General features: G+C 42.4%; 8 protein-coding genes across 8 annotated transcripts; 6 read left to right on the top strand and 2 right to left on the bottom strand.

Annotated features, from left to right (window-relative positions):
* Window positions 1–144: 144 nt before the first annotated feature.
* JH06_3633 (mitoferrin-like protein) lies at window positions 145–1,264 on the bottom strand (the record flags this gene model as incomplete). The annotated part of the gene is made up of 5 exons (XM_014670618.1): window positions 145–162; window positions 195–278; window positions 310–734; window positions 808–939; window positions 1,117–1,264. The coding sequence occupies 5 exons, from the start codon at window positions 1,262–1,264 to the stop codon at window positions 145–147; spliced, it is 807 nt and encodes a 268-aa protein (XP_014526104.1).
* A 182-nt stretch (window positions 1,265–1,446) lies between these two features.
* JH06_3632 (myotubularin-related protein 2-like protein) lies at window positions 1,447–4,498 on the top strand (the record flags this gene model as incomplete). Its single annotated transcript, XM_014670617.1, has 3 exons — window positions 1,447–3,206; window positions 3,237–3,926; window positions 3,955–4,498. 3 exons carry the CDS (start codon window positions 1,447–1,449, stop codon window positions 4,496–4,498), a joined length of 2,994 nt encoding a protein of 997 aa, XP_014526103.1.
* Window positions 4,499–4,678: 180 nt separating this feature from the next.
* JH06_3631 (hypothetical protein) lies at window positions 4,679–6,443 on the top strand (the record flags this gene model as incomplete). Its single annotated transcript, XM_014670616.1, has 4 exons — window positions 4,679–4,810; window positions 4,841–5,655; window positions 5,687–6,017; window positions 6,048–6,443. The coding sequence occupies 4 exons, from the start codon at window positions 4,679–4,681 to the stop codon at window positions 6,441–6,443; spliced, it is 1,674 nt and encodes a 557-aa protein (XP_014526102.1).
* A 31-nt stretch (window positions 6,444–6,474) lies between these two features.
* Window positions 6,475–9,637, top strand: JH06_3630 (peptidase M16 family protein; the record flags this gene model as incomplete). The annotated part of the gene is made up of 13 exons (XM_014670615.1): window positions 6,475–6,507; window positions 6,539–6,721; window positions 6,752–7,073; window positions 7,104–7,125; window positions 7,219–7,297; window positions 7,327–7,512; window positions 7,543–8,011; window positions 8,043–8,152; window positions 8,183–8,325; window positions 8,355–8,462; window positions 8,493–8,745; window positions 8,777–9,175; window positions 9,206–9,637. The coding sequence occupies 13 exons, from the start codon at window positions 6,475–6,477 to the stop codon at window positions 9,635–9,637; spliced, it is 2,739 nt and encodes a 912-aa protein (XP_014526101.1).
* A 185-nt stretch (window positions 9,638–9,822) lies between these two features.
* On the top strand, window positions 9,823–11,235 carry JH06_3629 (ATP-dependent RNA helicase; the record flags this gene model as incomplete). Its single annotated transcript, XM_014670614.1, has 5 exons — window positions 9,823–9,944; window positions 9,967–10,070; window positions 10,109–10,635; window positions 10,666–10,740; window positions 10,771–11,235. 5 exons carry the CDS (start codon window positions 9,823–9,825, stop codon window positions 11,233–11,235), a joined length of 1,293 nt encoding a protein of 430 aa, XP_014526100.1.
* Window positions 11,236–12,087: 852 nt separating this feature from the next.
* JH06_3628 (ankyrin repeat family protein) lies at window positions 12,088–13,089 on the top strand (the record flags this gene model as incomplete). Its single annotated transcript, XM_014670613.1, has 3 exons — window positions 12,088–12,752; window positions 12,782–12,998; window positions 13,030–13,089. 3 exons carry the CDS (start codon window positions 12,088–12,090, stop codon window positions 13,087–13,089), a joined length of 942 nt encoding a protein of 313 aa, XP_014526099.1.
* Window positions 13,090–14,166: 1,077 nt separating this feature from the next.
* On the top strand, window positions 14,167–14,721 carry JH06_3627 (iron-sulfur assembly mitochondrial; the record flags this gene model as incomplete). Its single annotated transcript, XM_014670612.1, has 3 exons — window positions 14,167–14,307; window positions 14,341–14,433; window positions 14,488–14,721. The coding sequence occupies 3 exons, from the start codon at window positions 14,167–14,169 to the stop codon at window positions 14,719–14,721; spliced, it is 468 nt and encodes a 155-aa protein (XP_014526098.1).
* A 37-nt stretch (window positions 14,722–14,758) lies between these two features.
* Window positions 14,759–15,750, bottom strand: JH06_3626 (molecular chaperone; the record flags this gene model as incomplete). Its single annotated transcript, XM_014670611.1, has 6 exons — window positions 14,759–14,894; window positions 14,924–15,106; window positions 15,138–15,239; window positions 15,269–15,474; window positions 15,505–15,636; window positions 15,667–15,750. 6 exons carry the CDS (start codon window positions 15,748–15,750, stop codon window positions 14,759–14,761), a joined length of 843 nt encoding a protein of 280 aa, XP_014526097.1.
* Between the last annotated feature and the right edge of the window lie 227 nt (window positions 15,751–15,977).

Below are 15,977 nucleotides of genomic sequence, written 5' to 3'. Positions count from 1 at the left end.
TTCTGGAGCTGAGGCAGGAAGTGATGATGATGATGAATTGTAAGCTAGTTTTTGGGTTGGTTGTTTGTTGAACAAGCAAAGTGAAAGTGCATCGGAACAGGATTCTCTTAGAACACATACCAGATATATTGTGCCAATTGGATTTCAAAACAAATACAAAAACTTGCTAAAAGACGTTTCATACTTTCATATACAGTCCAACTGAGAGCAGCTGCAGGAGCCTGCTGAGCAATACGTGTTGAAACACCCATGAATAGACTGCGAATTCCTTCTTCTTTCTAGCAATTCAACAACTCACTCATTTCTTACCACCATAAGCTTCAGGGTCTGCCAAAATCCAGTATACTTGCGAATAGCCACATCATTGGTGGTGATACCACTTCCATTCTGGGTTTGAATACGAGTCTTAATTACATCCAGTGGACACGTAACAAATCCAGAAAGAGCTCCTGCTACCAAACCACTTACAAGGAAGGCAGAAAAGTTTTGGTTCCCGGAAGGATTCAAAATACTCTTCATCCAATCATTCGTGACCACAAGTACAGCCGCATTCGGGACATTCATCAGAATCGTAGTAAAATACGAAGAATACAAGGCCTTAACACCCTCTGTTCGTACCACCTCACGTAGGGCATCAATGGGCCTAGCATACAGACCGAGCTGCATACGCTGCTTCAACACATCTAAAGGAGTCATTACGGCATCGTGGGCCATTGAAGCCAACGCACCTCCAACTGCTGATGCATTTGCATGGAGTACAATTAAGAAATGCATCTTCCTTCAATAAATGGATATGTTTGTTATCACTTCCTCCGAATCGCATCTTGATATACTCGTAGATGGAGAAATACAGAGCATGTGCAGGAATACAAGCAACAATTGTCGTTGATATACCCCTCCACAGAATACGATATCCATGTCGATGAACAGCTCGCTGGACTCGTAGATACTTGCCATACTGAACTCCGTAGCGCTATCTAATCATGGAGAAGAAATAATCAAACCATTCGATGACCCCGATGATGTAATCCGTGGCGAAAATGAGGCATTTCACTGTGATTTATAGGTTGGCCAGTAACGTCTGAGACAGCCTGAAGGTGAGTCTACGTCAATTACAATCGAATCCAATTGCCATTACACGTAGAGTGTCAATAGGAAAGAAGACAATATGCTCTGAAACTCCTGCAACACATCCAGCTACCATATGCTGACGAAAACTCAAACTCGAAGGATCCCATTCTTCCCAGTCATATTTATCTTCCATTGGAACTTAAACACAATGTAAAGCAGGATAATGCAAATTATACCAAAAATGAACTTCTCTAAATGTTCAATTGAAATAAGGGACAAACTGTCCAGTGATCGAACGTTGTTTGATTATTATGAAATCAATAACACTAAATACTAAGGTGGATGTTTCTCATTTCGTAGAAATCAAGAAGTAAGATGTCTGATTTGTACAACAACGAGTTCTCTAATGAGGCGAAGAAAGGATTCTGGACAAAGGTTGTTGATTCTGACACTGTGGATGTGACCGATGTGGTGAAGCAGTGTTGCTCCGCAAATGGTATTCCTGACGAGTCAAGAAAACTTGCCTGGAAATTTCTGCTAAATAAGCAACTGGATGAGGAGGTGGGAGACAATCTTGGTGCTTATGATGAACTGGCTGCGACAGATGATTCGGAGCTGAAGGATGTAATTGCCGATATTGATGCGGATCTCAAGCATTGTGAGGATGAGGAGAAGAGGGAAAAGGTTCGTAAAGTCCATAAGGCCTACTTGTTGTACGATAAGAAACGTGTTTTTATTCCAGGAACTTCAACTCTTATGTACATGTTGTTGGATTACTTCTCAGAGCAGGAACTCTTCAATGTTGTGTGCGTTTTGTTCCACCGTGTTTGGCCGGAAGGGCGTCAGTTTGATATTCGTGGATATCTTCCAGAGGAGCGTGTGGTGAAGAGTGTCCTGTTTGAAAAGGAGCCCCAGATTGTGATGCATGCGAATGAGAGCAATATGCACTTCGATCGCCTTTTGCTCCGCTGGATGCTAACCTTCTTTGCGAATGACATCTCTGTGGAGTTGACAAAGCGTTTCTTTGATACCTACTTCTGTGCAATATACAGTGGGGAAGGAAAGATTGGTTTTGCTCCTGAGACCTACTACATTGCTACTGTGGTATGTCTTCTGCGTGTGTTGTCGAAGAGTTATTTGAATGAAAAGGATGGGAAGAAGGCTGATAAGGCGGTGAAGAAGGCCCAGGAAGCGTTAACGAAGGAGGACTTCACCCGTATTGTATCGAATGCTCGGGAACTTGCCCGTGAGATTCCAAACTACAAGATTTCGGCTTTCCGAGAGAAGCACGAAATGGCTTGTAAGGGTGAGGTGGAGAATCGCGACAGAAACCTCTGGGGTGGCAGCGAGGTAACTTTTGGTGAGGGCCCGCTGGGATTGACTCTGAAGTCTGTTAAGAAGATGTTATCTCTGGGTCGTTATCGCCGCAATCCTGATGGTACGCCAGGTCCTGCAGAGGAGTCGGGTCTGTTGATCCCCGGTGTGGTTCTGGTGGGCATTGATGAAGATGAAGTTGCAGAGGGTATGAGTGTCTCTAAGGCCTCTAAGAAGATCAAACAGCTGAAGGAGGAGAATGGGAAGGTAACCCTGCGTTTCCAGCTGCTTTCTGCATTAGAACAGAAGAAGGAGGAGGAGTCAAGCAAGAAATCAAACTATATAAGTGATGATTATATGCCAAACTATCTCGATATTGGAGAGCAGGTTATTCGGAATTGTGAGGTGAGCATTCGTGTACCTGATGTTGTTGGTTCCTTCTATGTTCCAAACTTTGAGATGCATAAAGGTCGTCTCTATCTCACTAATTATCGTCTTATCTTCCATCCTTATTTGAAGTTGAAAAAGGCTCGTAAGTCAAAGACACCTCGTTCTCCTGTGGAGGAGAGCGAAGTATCGACACCTGTGGATGGTGATGAGAATGAGATGATTTGTGGTCCTCTTGGTCGTGAGGACATTCAGATGCCTCTACTGAAGATTGAGAAGATTATGGAGACAGGTCCACGCATGATAAGCATGACCCTGAAGGATAAGAGTGTGGTGAATATGATGTATGCCTCTTCCAAGACAATGGATCAGTTCATGGATGATATTCGGCATCATGCTATTCCCAGTGCCAGTGATGATGTGTTTGCTTTCCGGTAGGTATGGTAGATAGGGATGAAAGATAGACCTGAAGCAGCAAAACTGATTCCTCAAGGTGAGATGAATGGATGGACCTTATATGATGCTGCACTGGATTATGATCGTGTGGGTCTTCTCTCCTGTCCGAAGTTACGATTGTACGTACAGGGTTATGATACCAATCCTACGTATCCTTCACGTTTCCTCATTCCTGCTGACTTCTCGGATGAGGATTTCTTAGCTGTATGCAAGTATCGTAGTAAAGCTCGTGTCCCTGTTCCTGTTTGGCGTCATCCTGTTACGAATGCGGTACTGTGCAGATCAGCTCAGCCTATGGTTGGCTTGAAAATGAAAAAGAGCAGTATGGATGAGCGTTTGCTACGTAGACTGATGGGTTGTTGTGGTGCATCGACAAAGAAGTATTATTTCGTGGATGCCCGTAGTTACATTGCTGCTATGGGTAATCAATCGATGGGAAAGGGAACAGAGAACCCTGCAAACTATCCTGGATCAGAGATATACTTCATGAATATTGCTAATATCCATGCTGCCCGTGAATCAATGCAGAAGATGAGTGACTTATTCAATCCTGATGTGTACAAGGGAGATGATGATAATTATTTCCGTATGCTGGCTGATGCGAAGTGGTATGAACAGATCCGTACGATTCTCTGTGCTATTGCTCGTTCAGTCGAATTGATTGAAGATGAGGGATGCTCTATTTTGAGCCACTGCAGGTAAGAATAGAAATAGAATATGATATAGTGATGGATGGGATCGAACTGCCCAAATGGTCGCAGGTACAGAGTTGATGCTGGATCCTTACTATCGTACACTGAAGGGATTTGAGATTCTGATTGAGAAAGAATGGTGTTCTTTTGGTCATCAGTTCCGTCGTCGTTTTGGTCAGGATAATGGAAATGCAGAGGACGAGCAGCGTTCTCCTGTATTCATATTGTGGTTGGACTGTATCTATCAGATCATGCAACAGTATCCAACTATTTTTGAGTTCAATGAAACGTTGCTGTTGACTATCAACGAACATGTGTACTCCGGAAAGTTTGGTACCTTCCTCTTCGATTGTGAGGCAAAGCGATTTGAATTCCAGGCAAAGGAACGCACATTGTCGTTGTGGTCGTTTATCAACGATCCTGTTCGTGTGAATGATTTCCTTAATCCCAATTATGTTCGTCATGAGGGGTCTGTTCGCATTGATGCCTCTTCGAAGCACTTGCGTGTATGGGAAAACATGTGGACCCGATATGATCCAACCTATTTCCCTAAGAAGAACATCAAGTACTATTACTAACGCTGATGCATTTAATTTGTTTGTTAGATTCTTCAAATTACTTTCTTTGTAATAGATGTAGAACATGGTAAATGCAAACCGCCACATGATTCGTTTGACCAATCAGAATACTGGAACCAATTGAGAAAACGAGAAATGAGAATTATCATTAATACTTTGATTTGCAAGTAGAATCTTGGAATGACTGACATTGCTGTTCCCCTGATCACCCAGGAATCTCCAAAGAAGAAGGCCGTTAACTGGACCTTGTGGATTTCTTTGATCCTGTCAGTTATTGCTATTATTCTCGGTGTGTCTGGCTTTTTCAAGAAGGTAACTTTTAGATGATAAGGTGATTATTAGCCCACTGTTTCTGATGTAATTACCACAACAATTCCGATAGAAAACGTTGAGGGAACTGTGGAAATTGGTCAAGTTGTTTCTCTGAACAAGGATGGAAAATTGTGTCGAGGAGAGGGAACAACGATTACGAAGAATGTCCAGAAGTGGGAAGGTGATGTTATGACTCACCTGCACTCAACGAATGTTGGAGAAAACCTTGTTGTGTCTGCTTTCGATGGCTTCCTGTTGGTCACGTATGTAACTGAAGACGGTCGTTCGAAGTACAATGGAAAGTTCTCACTACCTTTAGTCGGAGGAGTGCTCCGTCGTGTGGATGACCTCCTCACATTGGGAGAAAACACGGTTATTGTGTTGGGTTCTACGGAGGTTCTTCCTATCACTGTTGAGTGGAAGGAGGACAAGCCTCTCATTTCTTTCGGTGTTGCTAGTCGTTTCACTATTCCTGACTCCTTCCAGCCTCTGATGGATACATTGAGTTCGGAGTGTCTCGCCATTTCGTACTTCTATACCAATAATACACCATCAGAGAATCAAATGAAGATCAATCTGGCAACGCGTACAGGTTGTCTGTCTGGTAGTGGAGTAGACTTGAAGATCATATTCAATGAGGAGTTGCTCTATTCTGACAACTACATGTTCCATGGAATTGCTGGTTTGTCTTCGACAAAGTATGTTCTCGCAAAGGCCTTCAATGAGGATGGAACCAATAAGGATATTATCTTCCAGCTAGCTACGGTTTCTGGAACCTCAGTCACTGTAGGACCTGAAGTGGTGTTGAAGAATCGTACCAACTTTGGTTTCTTTGATATGGATAAGTAGGAGATGGGGTAGAGAAGTGAGGTGTAGTCTGAATGATCACCAGATTATTGTCACTTTCATTGATGGAGATCTCGATAATGGTCTCGAGTCTGTTCTGATTGTGTACAATCCAGAAAAGGATTGTTTGATCATTGGACCCTTCCTGGACAACCAGGATGGTGGTGCTTCGGGAATGTCCGATTCGGGTATATACAACTTCATCTTCGTCCGCGTGATGTCGGAAACCCGTTTCGGTGTCTTCTACTCGAACATCCTTAATCAGGGAGCGACAGCTCTCTGCCTCGGAGAAGTGACTCCAGCCAATGATCTGATTGCCGTCGGTCCCGAGTATGTTCTCTCTTCCACGATGTTGGATCCTGTAAGAATTGAGATGAGCCATAATAGATAGAACACCGAGTACTACTGGCTTGGAGAATGTTCTCTTCATCGGAATCGACTGATTCTGACGGAGTCTCTCTCTTCAAAGAATGAGACCAATGCTCATGCGGAAATGCATATAGTTGATATTAAGGCTCTTCCTCTCGGAGTTGTCACTTCTCAGAGCAAGAAGGAGGTGACAGTAGCAGTCTCAGGAATGATCTCCACCTCAACGCAGCTCGTCCCAGGAAGAAACTACTATGGTGATAACAACGGAAAGCTCGTTATGGGTGAGTATGTTGGTTCCATGAACACTGAATCTTACTACATTTATGTTGAGAGTGATGATGGTGTGATTGTCAGTGATGATAACCGGGTTGGCTTTGCTCTTGATTCAAAGACTTTGTTCTTGAAGGTTCATAATTGATTGTACATTTACTGTTTCTTTCAAAGTATTAATGGAAACATTGAGTGAAGGTTATTTTGTGCTAGTGTGTTGTGCAAAGGGAAGATGACTTGTAGGAGAACGGGATTGAGAAATCTGTCAATGATAATCGTGAGTACCACTCCTTTCAACTCGATAACGGTCTCAAAGTTGTAACAATTACCGATCCTGAAGTAGATAAGGCTGCTGTCTCTATGTGTGTTGGAGTGGGTTCTCTAAGCGATCCTAAAGATATCGACGGTCTAGCTCACTTTGTCGAAGTGTGATTCGTGTTAGGTAATGATTTCTAGCACCTTTTATTCATGGGAACCGAAAAACATCCAGAAGAAGATGCATACAACAAGTTCCTGGATAAGAATAACGGCTTTTCGAATGCCTATACAGACCAAGAAGTGACAAACTTTTATTTTAATGTCGACTGTGATGCACTCTTTGAAGCTATTGATCTATTTTCTGGTTTTTTTACCTGCCCTCTCTTTTTGAAGGACTCGGTAGAGCGAGAGATCCAAGCAGTGGACAATGAACATTCAAAGAATCTGCAAAGTAATTCATGGCGATTGTCGCATTTCATCAATTCTCTTGCTCTTTCGGAACATCCCCTTCACCATTTTCGTAGACACACTCAAAGAAATTGATATATAGAGACTGGAGATAAGGAGACATTGTCAATCCCAAACATTCGAGAACGAGCCATTGCTTTCCACCATGCTTACTACACTGCCTCCAACATGCACTTGGTTATATTGAGCAGTCATAGGTATGAGGATCTTCAGCAGCATGTAGAAGCACTCTTCTCATGTATGCCTATCCAAGAAGCAGAATCAACAGTGATGAGTGTAGCAATCTGGATATGGATTCATTGTAGACCACTGTGTACTCCCCCGACGTACTTGGTTCGATGTATCGAATTATTCCTGTTGGCTCATTGAAGTTACTACATATCGTGTTTCCTTTTCCCTCCCAGCTCCACGAGACTGTGAGGAACAGCTGTGAGTTGTTAGCATCCCTCATCGGACATGAGGGAGAAGGATCGATTCTGTGTGCGTTACGTGTAGAGGATGAGAGATGAGGTCATGCATAGAGAGAAGGATTAGCAACCGAGCTGAGTGCTGGAATGATCGAAGATACATCCTTCATGTCTTTGTTTTCAGTTAAGATTGTTCTAACAGAATTAGGTGTAACGAAGTATGAGCAAGTGATTGGAATGGTGTTCGGTTTTATCTCTCTCTTGAATGAAGAACCTTCTCTTCATCTGTATTATGAGGAGATGAGGGAGATTCATCATACAGAGTTTCGCTTCCAGCATAAGAATAACGGACCAGAGTATGCAATCAGCGTAGCCAATCAACTTGCTCACAAACCGCTTCAGTTCCTCCTCAATCAGTTACCCTTCAGACAGTTTGATTTTGCTCATATTCAGCAGTTGGTTGCTTGCTTTCAGCCTTCGAATGCTATTGCCTATCTCTGCACTGATACAGAGTTTCTCAAGGAGTATGTGAATGCGACAGAACCTGTGTATGACTTGAAATATGGTCGATTGCCGAAACGATGTGAGGGATGAAGAGACGAACTGAATTCTAGTGGATATGATCCCTCCTGCCCAGTCTCCTCTGCTACATGTTCCGGCTCCCAACCGGTTTGTGTGCTCCCAGTTTGGGATGTTGCATGGAGAGAATCAGGATCCAAGCCTTGTTTGGTTGAGGATTTGTTGATAATCATAGATCATTAATGAAGAACGTCTGAAGCTCTGGCACTCTTGTTATACAGAGTTCGGTCTGCCTCATTGTAGTATGGCTGTCCTGTTGAATAGTGGCGAGTTGATGAAGGATTTAGAGTCAACAGTGCTCGCTCATCTTCTAGTCAAGTAGGATTTATTTGGATCTCTGATTCCAGGCTGATTCAACGTCAAGTGATTACTACTCTGTATTCGGCTACACTTATTCCCTATAAATACGATTTCTCGCTTTCCTACGAACGAGGTCTGCGGATTACTGTTTCAGGGTACGGGATTGAAGGAAGCTGACATTGTAGATTCAATGAGAAGATTGGCGAGGTAATGATGGTGATTATGAAGGCATTCACCTGTCTCACACTCACTGAAGAGGAGTTCCATGATGAATTGGCGAAATATCTGGATACTCTGAATGCGAATGCATTGATGGAGCCCTATCGATTGATATATGGAAGAACGTTGTCGCTCCTTCTTCCCATGTTTATTTCGGAAGAGAAGTATGTGTATCTTAAGGAACACACAGTTACGTACCAGCAGGTCAAGGACTTTGGAGTAAGAATAAGGACGGGAAAGTGAGAAGTAGAAACGGGTTCTGGAGACCTTACGACTGGAATGGTTGATCATTGGCAACATGAGTACTCAAGACTCGATATCACTTGTTCGCAATGTACAGACGTTGCTCGATCAAGCAGTAACACCAACAACGTGGGAACCCGGTAGCGCTCTGTTACGTGAAGTGCCTTTTGGGAGGAGTTTCGTCCAAGGATATGTGAAGAATGAGAACTGTACGAATAGTGCTTCACAAGTATATTGGCAACTACCTCGTGATTATGAGGCAGCAGCACGGCTGTTGAGCGTGTGTTGTCGTTCCTATTATTTCAACATTCTTCGCACTCAGAAGCAACTTGGGTATGTCGTGTGGTCGTTGTATTCGGGACTTGTGAATAGTTGTGCTTTTACTGTGATTGTACAGAGTAATAGCGTAGTTATGATGTGTTCGTCTGATCCGTAGTTCACCTGTGCTCAGATTACCAAGGAGATCATGGATTGTACGGTGGCTTTCCGTCAGGAATTGGAGAAAATGAGTGAAGATGAATTTAAGGAGTACAAGGGATCTCTCCAGGCAGAATTGACGGAACGCATCTTCAAACTAAACAAACTCCGCAAAGTCTTCTGGTCCGCTATTTCTGAAGGCCATTTCGATTTCAAAAAGAGGCAACACCTCGCAGAGAGTGTTGAGAAGCTCACTTTGTCGGATTTGTTAACATTGATAGATCAGTTTATTCTGGGATCAAACCGTCGTGTGTTGATTGTTGAATATGGAAAACGAGATGGTAGTGACTATTCTGTTGTTTCCGAAGACGCTCAGGCATTTTCTCCTTCTTCTTTCCGTGAAATCCATTCCTATCAAGAAAAGCAGTGGAAGGAGTATGAAGAGGAGTGAGTTGTTTAGTCGAGTTCAAAAACTGTTTGTTGTTGAATTGTGTTCAGAACTGTTAATTACAGAATCAGATAGACGAACTAATGCTATTTAATCAATATTAGGAGTAGTTGATTTTGAATCGTTTCCGAAAATCGCCTCGATTTTGGTGGATGTAACTATCGGCATGTATAAAGAACCATTGAAAGATGAGTACTGAGAATCCCGCTGAAGCGCAGCTTGTTGATTATGATGAAGCCGATGAGGTGACGGTGAATGAGGCTCCCATTCAAGAAGAGGAGGATGCCGACGCTCGCAAGTTTGCAATGGTGTATATCTCTTATGGTGTCTAGAGGCCATTATGTGGGCATGAACACAAGCGGTTTCAAGGACTTCTATTTGAAGGACGCGATTATGCAAGCAATTTCATATTGCGGTTTCGAGCACCCTTCTGAAGGTATTCTACGCTGATCATCAGAGTTGGTAATCCTATAGTCCAGCATGCGTGTATTCCTCGTGCTATCACGAACAAGGACGTTCTCTGTCAGGCCAAGTCGGGTATGGGTAAGACTGCCGTTTTTGTCATCTCAACGCTGCAAATGCTGAAGGAAGATGCCGAGAATAAGGACATCCAGGTTCTTGTGATTGCTCATACCAAGGAATTGGCTTACCAGATTCAGAATGAGTATAAACGTTTCACACACTTTATGCCGAATGTGAAGACGGAAGTTTTCTTCGGCGGTCGCAATATTAACCTAGATAGAGAAGCCCTGTCGCAGCATCCCTCAATTGTGGTGGGAACACCTGGTCGTGTGTTGGATCTGATCAAGCGAGGTTGGATGAAGGTGGACCATCTGAAGCACTTCGTGGTAGATGAATGTGACCATATCATGGAATCTGTGAAGATGCGTGCGGATCTCCAGAGCATCTTTATGGCATGTCCCATTGATAAGCAGGTGATGATGTTTACAGCCACACTTCCCGCTGCTGTGAAGACTGTGTGTCTGAAGTTCATGAAGGATGTAAGTATACTGAGGTCAAGTGAGTGGTAGCCTCTGAAGATCGAGCTGGACGAGAGTGCGTTGACGCTTCATGGTCTGCAGCAGTATTATTTGAAGATTGACGAGGTTAGGATTTGTCATGAGGTCTGATTCCAGAGAGAAAAGGTGAAGAAGCTGATGGATCTGTTGGACACACTGAATTTCAACCAGATTGTGATCTTCGTGCGCAACAGTCAGCGAGCTAAGGAGTTGTCTCGCATCCTGGAGAGCGATAGTTTCCACAACATTTGTATCACAGGTGACATGCGCACAGAGACGCGTCTGGAAAACTTCAAGAAGTTCAAGAACTTTGAGGTGTTGATTCTGATCTCGACACAACTCTTTGGTCGTGGAATTGATGTAGAGAGAGTGAATGTCGTGATCAATTACGATTTCCCCGAGAAGGCAGACGAGTACTTGCATCGTGTGGGTCGTGCCGGTCGTTTTGGAACCAAGGGATTGGCCATTTCGTTCATTTCGACTCCTGAAGATGCACAGATTATGGAGCAGGTGCAGTTGAAGTTCGCTGTAGATGTGCCTTCACTTCCTGACACTATTGATACTTCTTTGTATATGAACTGAATTGTTTGTTGTTATTAATTTGTTTGAATTAGTTGAGGTTAATGGGTGGTCCCAATTAATTGAATATAATTGAGATTCGATTATGAGATAATTGAAAACAATTGTATTGAAGCTACTCCAAACAAGAATTGGATAAAGATACAACGTCCCACATTACTTCTATAAATCTACATAACCACGAGAATCGAACTTCTTGAATTTCAACTCTAGCGAATTAATTCATCGTCATTATTCTATCAATCCAATAATCCTCAATTAAATCGATTGGATTATTCCAGAATCTTCGAGAATGAATATCTCAACTATTCTCACATAAGATTACGAATGAGTGAAGTCAACGTAACCGATGATGTGTATGATTAGACTGTAGGAAGAAGAAACAGACAAAAAGAAAATATATCAGGATGAGCAGAAATGGTTTCTGGAGTGGCTCAAAACGATTTGTGGTATCACAGATTACTTCGTTACTAATTAACTAGAACGTCCTTTTGAAGAAGTTCGAACCCTAGCTGACAAATTAGTGGCGGAGGGGAAGGTTTCGTCCATTAACACATTGATTTCGGAATTAAGTGATGGAGACGGGCATAAAGCTATCCATTTTGCTGTGAGTCGCAACCATCTTGATACATCAAAATGGATTCTGGAACATGACCCTTCGTCTGTACAAATATTGGACTCAAAATGATGGAATAGATTCATGTCGTTGATAGCAATGGCTATTCACCTCTTGATCATGCTGTCATTGGAAATCTGAAAGAGATTATCAACTTTCTTCTTGCCCATGGGGCTGAAATCAACCAGTCCGATTGTATTCCTGCTCTGGATGTCGCAATTGATCAGGATAATGTTGAAATGGTAACGTTGCTTCTCGATCGGGGAGCGAATGTGAATCTGTCATCTCCCAAATCCAACGGATTACCGATCCACCATGCATGCGTACACAATAATTTTGAGATTATGCAAATCCTTCTTCATTATGATGTAAAACTCAACGAGAAGGATGAACAGGGAATCACTCCCTTGTTGTATGCTGCTGTGAACACGAACGCTACGATGATCCAATCACTTCTGGATCATGGAGCTGATCCTCAGGTGTCTCTTCCAGAAGGAGAAACAGCATTGCATATTGTCGCCGAATGCGGTCATATTCCTTCGGTGAAGTGTTTCCTCTCACATCCTCTGATCCATCAACTTGCAAATCTCAAGGATGTGAAAGGTCGTGTACCTGCTGCTTATGCTGCCGAAAGTTCCCAGGTAGAAGTACTCGAACTCCTTCTTCCTTTCACAGAGGACTACAAGAGCATGACAGTGGAAGAGATCCTTAAGAAGTTCGCTCCTGAAGAACCCTCCAAACCACCAGTAGAAGAACCAAAGCAAGTGCGAACCCTTTCTGCAGTAGAAAAAGAGATTGTTCGACGCAAAGACAAGGAAGCTTCAACTCTCTTCAAGGAAGAGAAATATCAGGAAGCTGCTGAAATGTTTACAGCGGCTTTGGACATCGATCCCGATAATGTGATGTAGGATTGACTTTGACTGTTGATTCTAGTTTGCACAGCAATCGTAGTTCATGTTATCTGCATTTGAATGACGACACAAAGGCAATGGAAGATGCAGAAGCTTGTATTCGTTTAAAACCGGAGTGGGCAAAAGGCTATTACCGAAAGGGAATGGTTCTCTTTCACCAGGAACGCTTCATTGATGCAGCTGAAGCCTTTTATCATGGATGTGAACTCGATCCCACTAATGTACAATTAGCTGAAAAAGTAGATATTCTTATGGGGTAATGATTGCTAGTATAAGGAGAGTATTCAAATTGGAAAGGAACATTTTCAGAATCACACCCTTAAAGAATAGTATGGATTTGTTTTTTATCATGAGTCATTCAACTGTTTGTTCTAGAAGAATGCAGACTCGATAGTGAGATTCGTTTTCCTTTGTACTATTATCTAAATGTGTGGTATTGTTGCTACCGGTGATAAGTCTGTTATGGATAGTACTTCATTAAACCCGTTTCCTCGGTCCAGGATTTGTGTTGGAGTTGGAAATACTGTTTTGTCGATGGCATTCTTCGGTGTTGGACCTTCCATTGTTGCCTATGGGGTTCTAAAGGTGCTTGAAGAGGATGAAAGAACGAATAAGGTAATTCCGTTCAACCATCCTGTGACTCTTCCACTAACAGCTCTTGTAATCAATCAAGTTTTTAATATGCCTTTTGTCGGTATTCTTGCATTTGGCGCCCTGTATGTGGGGATCCAATACATTCGAAGTAACAATTTCCCTTCTCAAGCATCTATTGCATTTTCAAAGTGAGAATGAAGGTGGAGAATTAGGACTAGTTTGATGTGGACTGTATCGTCGTTTTTCAACCGCATGATTCAAAGAACACGATATTCTGTCAATGCAATGGGTTCTGTTACTGTCTACACCATCTACCTTCCTGAAGGTGTGAGTAAAGTAGGAACTGTCATGACAAATCACTTCCAGAAGGATGTAAACGTGTGCTGGACATGCAGTGAAGATAACTCTACTGTGAATTCTTTCTCTGTGAACATTGAAGGACAAAATGTACTTTTTTATTGTCATTCTTGACTGTAGAATCCAATGACCAGGTATGTGGAATGTGAGATTCCCTATCCTGTTGATCCCTCTCAAGTGGTTGTTTCCTTTAGTACTGAGCAGACTGGAAACGAATTACGGATTTGCGTTCCTCGTCACTCAACCCGTTCTTTTTCTCTTCATATTTATTATTCTGTTTTCTTGGATCAACGCATTCACCATATACGATATTTGTAGCTGATAGCACTTTGACCAATTCCTATGTACAAGTGTCCAGTGCGAACAACACATATAACTATAGAATCTAACACAAATGACCTATCTTCCTTTTGACATCAAACGTGGAAACATAGAAACCATCCAATTCTTTTCCAAATGTATCGATCGATTATTGCTGTTCGCAGTCTCGTTTCTATTTCGTCACTGCCTTATTCCCGATCCTTTGCTAAAGTCATCAATTCGGGAGCAAAGGAAGCAACTCGAACACTGAAGGGTGCAACACAAGCTGTATCCCTGGTTTGAACTATTTGTTTCGTACTAACTGGATAGACAAAGGCTGCTGAAGATCGAGTTCGTGAATTGTTGTCAAAGAAGCCACAAGGAACTGGTCTTCTACTCAGTACAACAACGAGTCCGTTCTGGGTATTGTTATCATAATGGGTAGAGGGTTGTAATGGAAATAAATATGTGATGAAGTACTGTGCTCCAGGCCAAGAAGGACCTTTTGACGAAGTTATTGAGCAAAACGGTATGGATGGTGGCTTTGTATCATTAACAGGTGTCAAGGTGGTTGTAGATGCCGACTCCCTTATGTACATTCTTGGAACGAAAATCGATTACAAAGAGGATGACATTTCAGCCGAATTCGTCTTCGATAATCCGTTGGCTACATCCACCTGTGGATGCGGAGAAAGCTTTTCTACTAAGTGATGTGTCTTTTATGTCAATTGTTTGTAAAACACAGTGGTCAATTCTTTCCTAAAAGCACATCACGAGCTTGGTTGATCTTGCTAGCCATCTCGGTTGAACCACCATGGTCAGGATGATACTTCATCAACATCTTCTTATGTGCAAGCTTGATCTCTTGTTTTGTTGCATTTGGCCTATTGTTAACACCTATAACAATCCATACTGTAATCCTAGCACCTTGTAAGCTTCCTGACGAGACATACCAGTGCGATTACCAAAAATGTCATCATAACTCCAACTTTGCTGTTGTTGCTGCTGCTGTTGACCATACTGACGCTGAGCATTCTCAAAGAAATCCTCAAAATCCTGATAGAAGTTGTCATAGTTCTGTTGCCCTTGCCGACTCCTATTCGTTATTCATACCCAATGATAAGCACGAATAGTTATCAGGACCGTACTCAACTTCTACATACTGCCATCCAAATCCAGGAATGTGTTGCCATTCCATTCTTTTCCCATAGCCCCGTTGTCCCGTCGGACTACAATTAATCCAACCCCTTAAAATTACTTGGAAGCAGTATAGTCATGATGTCCTGAATTAAAGGAATTATTCATTGTATCAAAATTGTCAAACCTCAAATCTCCCTTAATCATCTTATATATGAAATAGGGAAAGGTAATGGGGAGAGTTGCTGCAACCAAGAATGTCTTCATCGTTGTAGCCAATAGTCCTTGCGATGGAGGAGGCATCATCCCACGACGAATGTAACTCTCCTACAAATCAAGGCATTGAAAGAAATGGACTCGTTTTAGATAACTATAGGACCAGGAAAGACCTCCAATAAGAAAAATAGCCCCGATAATCCCTTGTTTGGGAGGAGTCGTCTGCAACTGTCTTTTCTGAGTATTCGGTATCAAATGATAGTAACAGTAAACCTTATCATGAAACTACAGAAAAAGAGCTACATCTCTTCCGATCTGAAGGAGTCGTTGACTACCTAAAAACTGGCGGCTGAGTTCCTTGTATGCAGGCGATCGGATAGAGAGCATAATTCTTATTTCTACGTCGTAATGAATGAATACAAAAATCAGTACATTTCCTTGAATTCCAAGATTGAACAAACACTATATTCGTTCACCCAATACATCAGACGAACGGATTCCAGCATTTCTTGTTCATCTCAACAATCATTGTTATAATAATCTTTTAGAATGCAGAAACTGAAGGATTTCATTCCTATGAAGGTAGGATCGCAGTCATCATCGAATAAAGCTGC

This window comes from Blastocystis sp. subtype 4, assembly GCF_000743755.1.
Source record: "Blastocystis sp. subtype 4 strain WR1 chromosome Unknown seqid_0250, whole genome shotgun sequence".
Classification (NCBI taxonomy): Eukaryota; class Bigyra; order Opalinata; family Blastocystidae; genus Blastocystis; species Blastocystis sp. subtype 4.
This window is presented reverse-complemented; position numbering and strand designations above follow the sequence as displayed.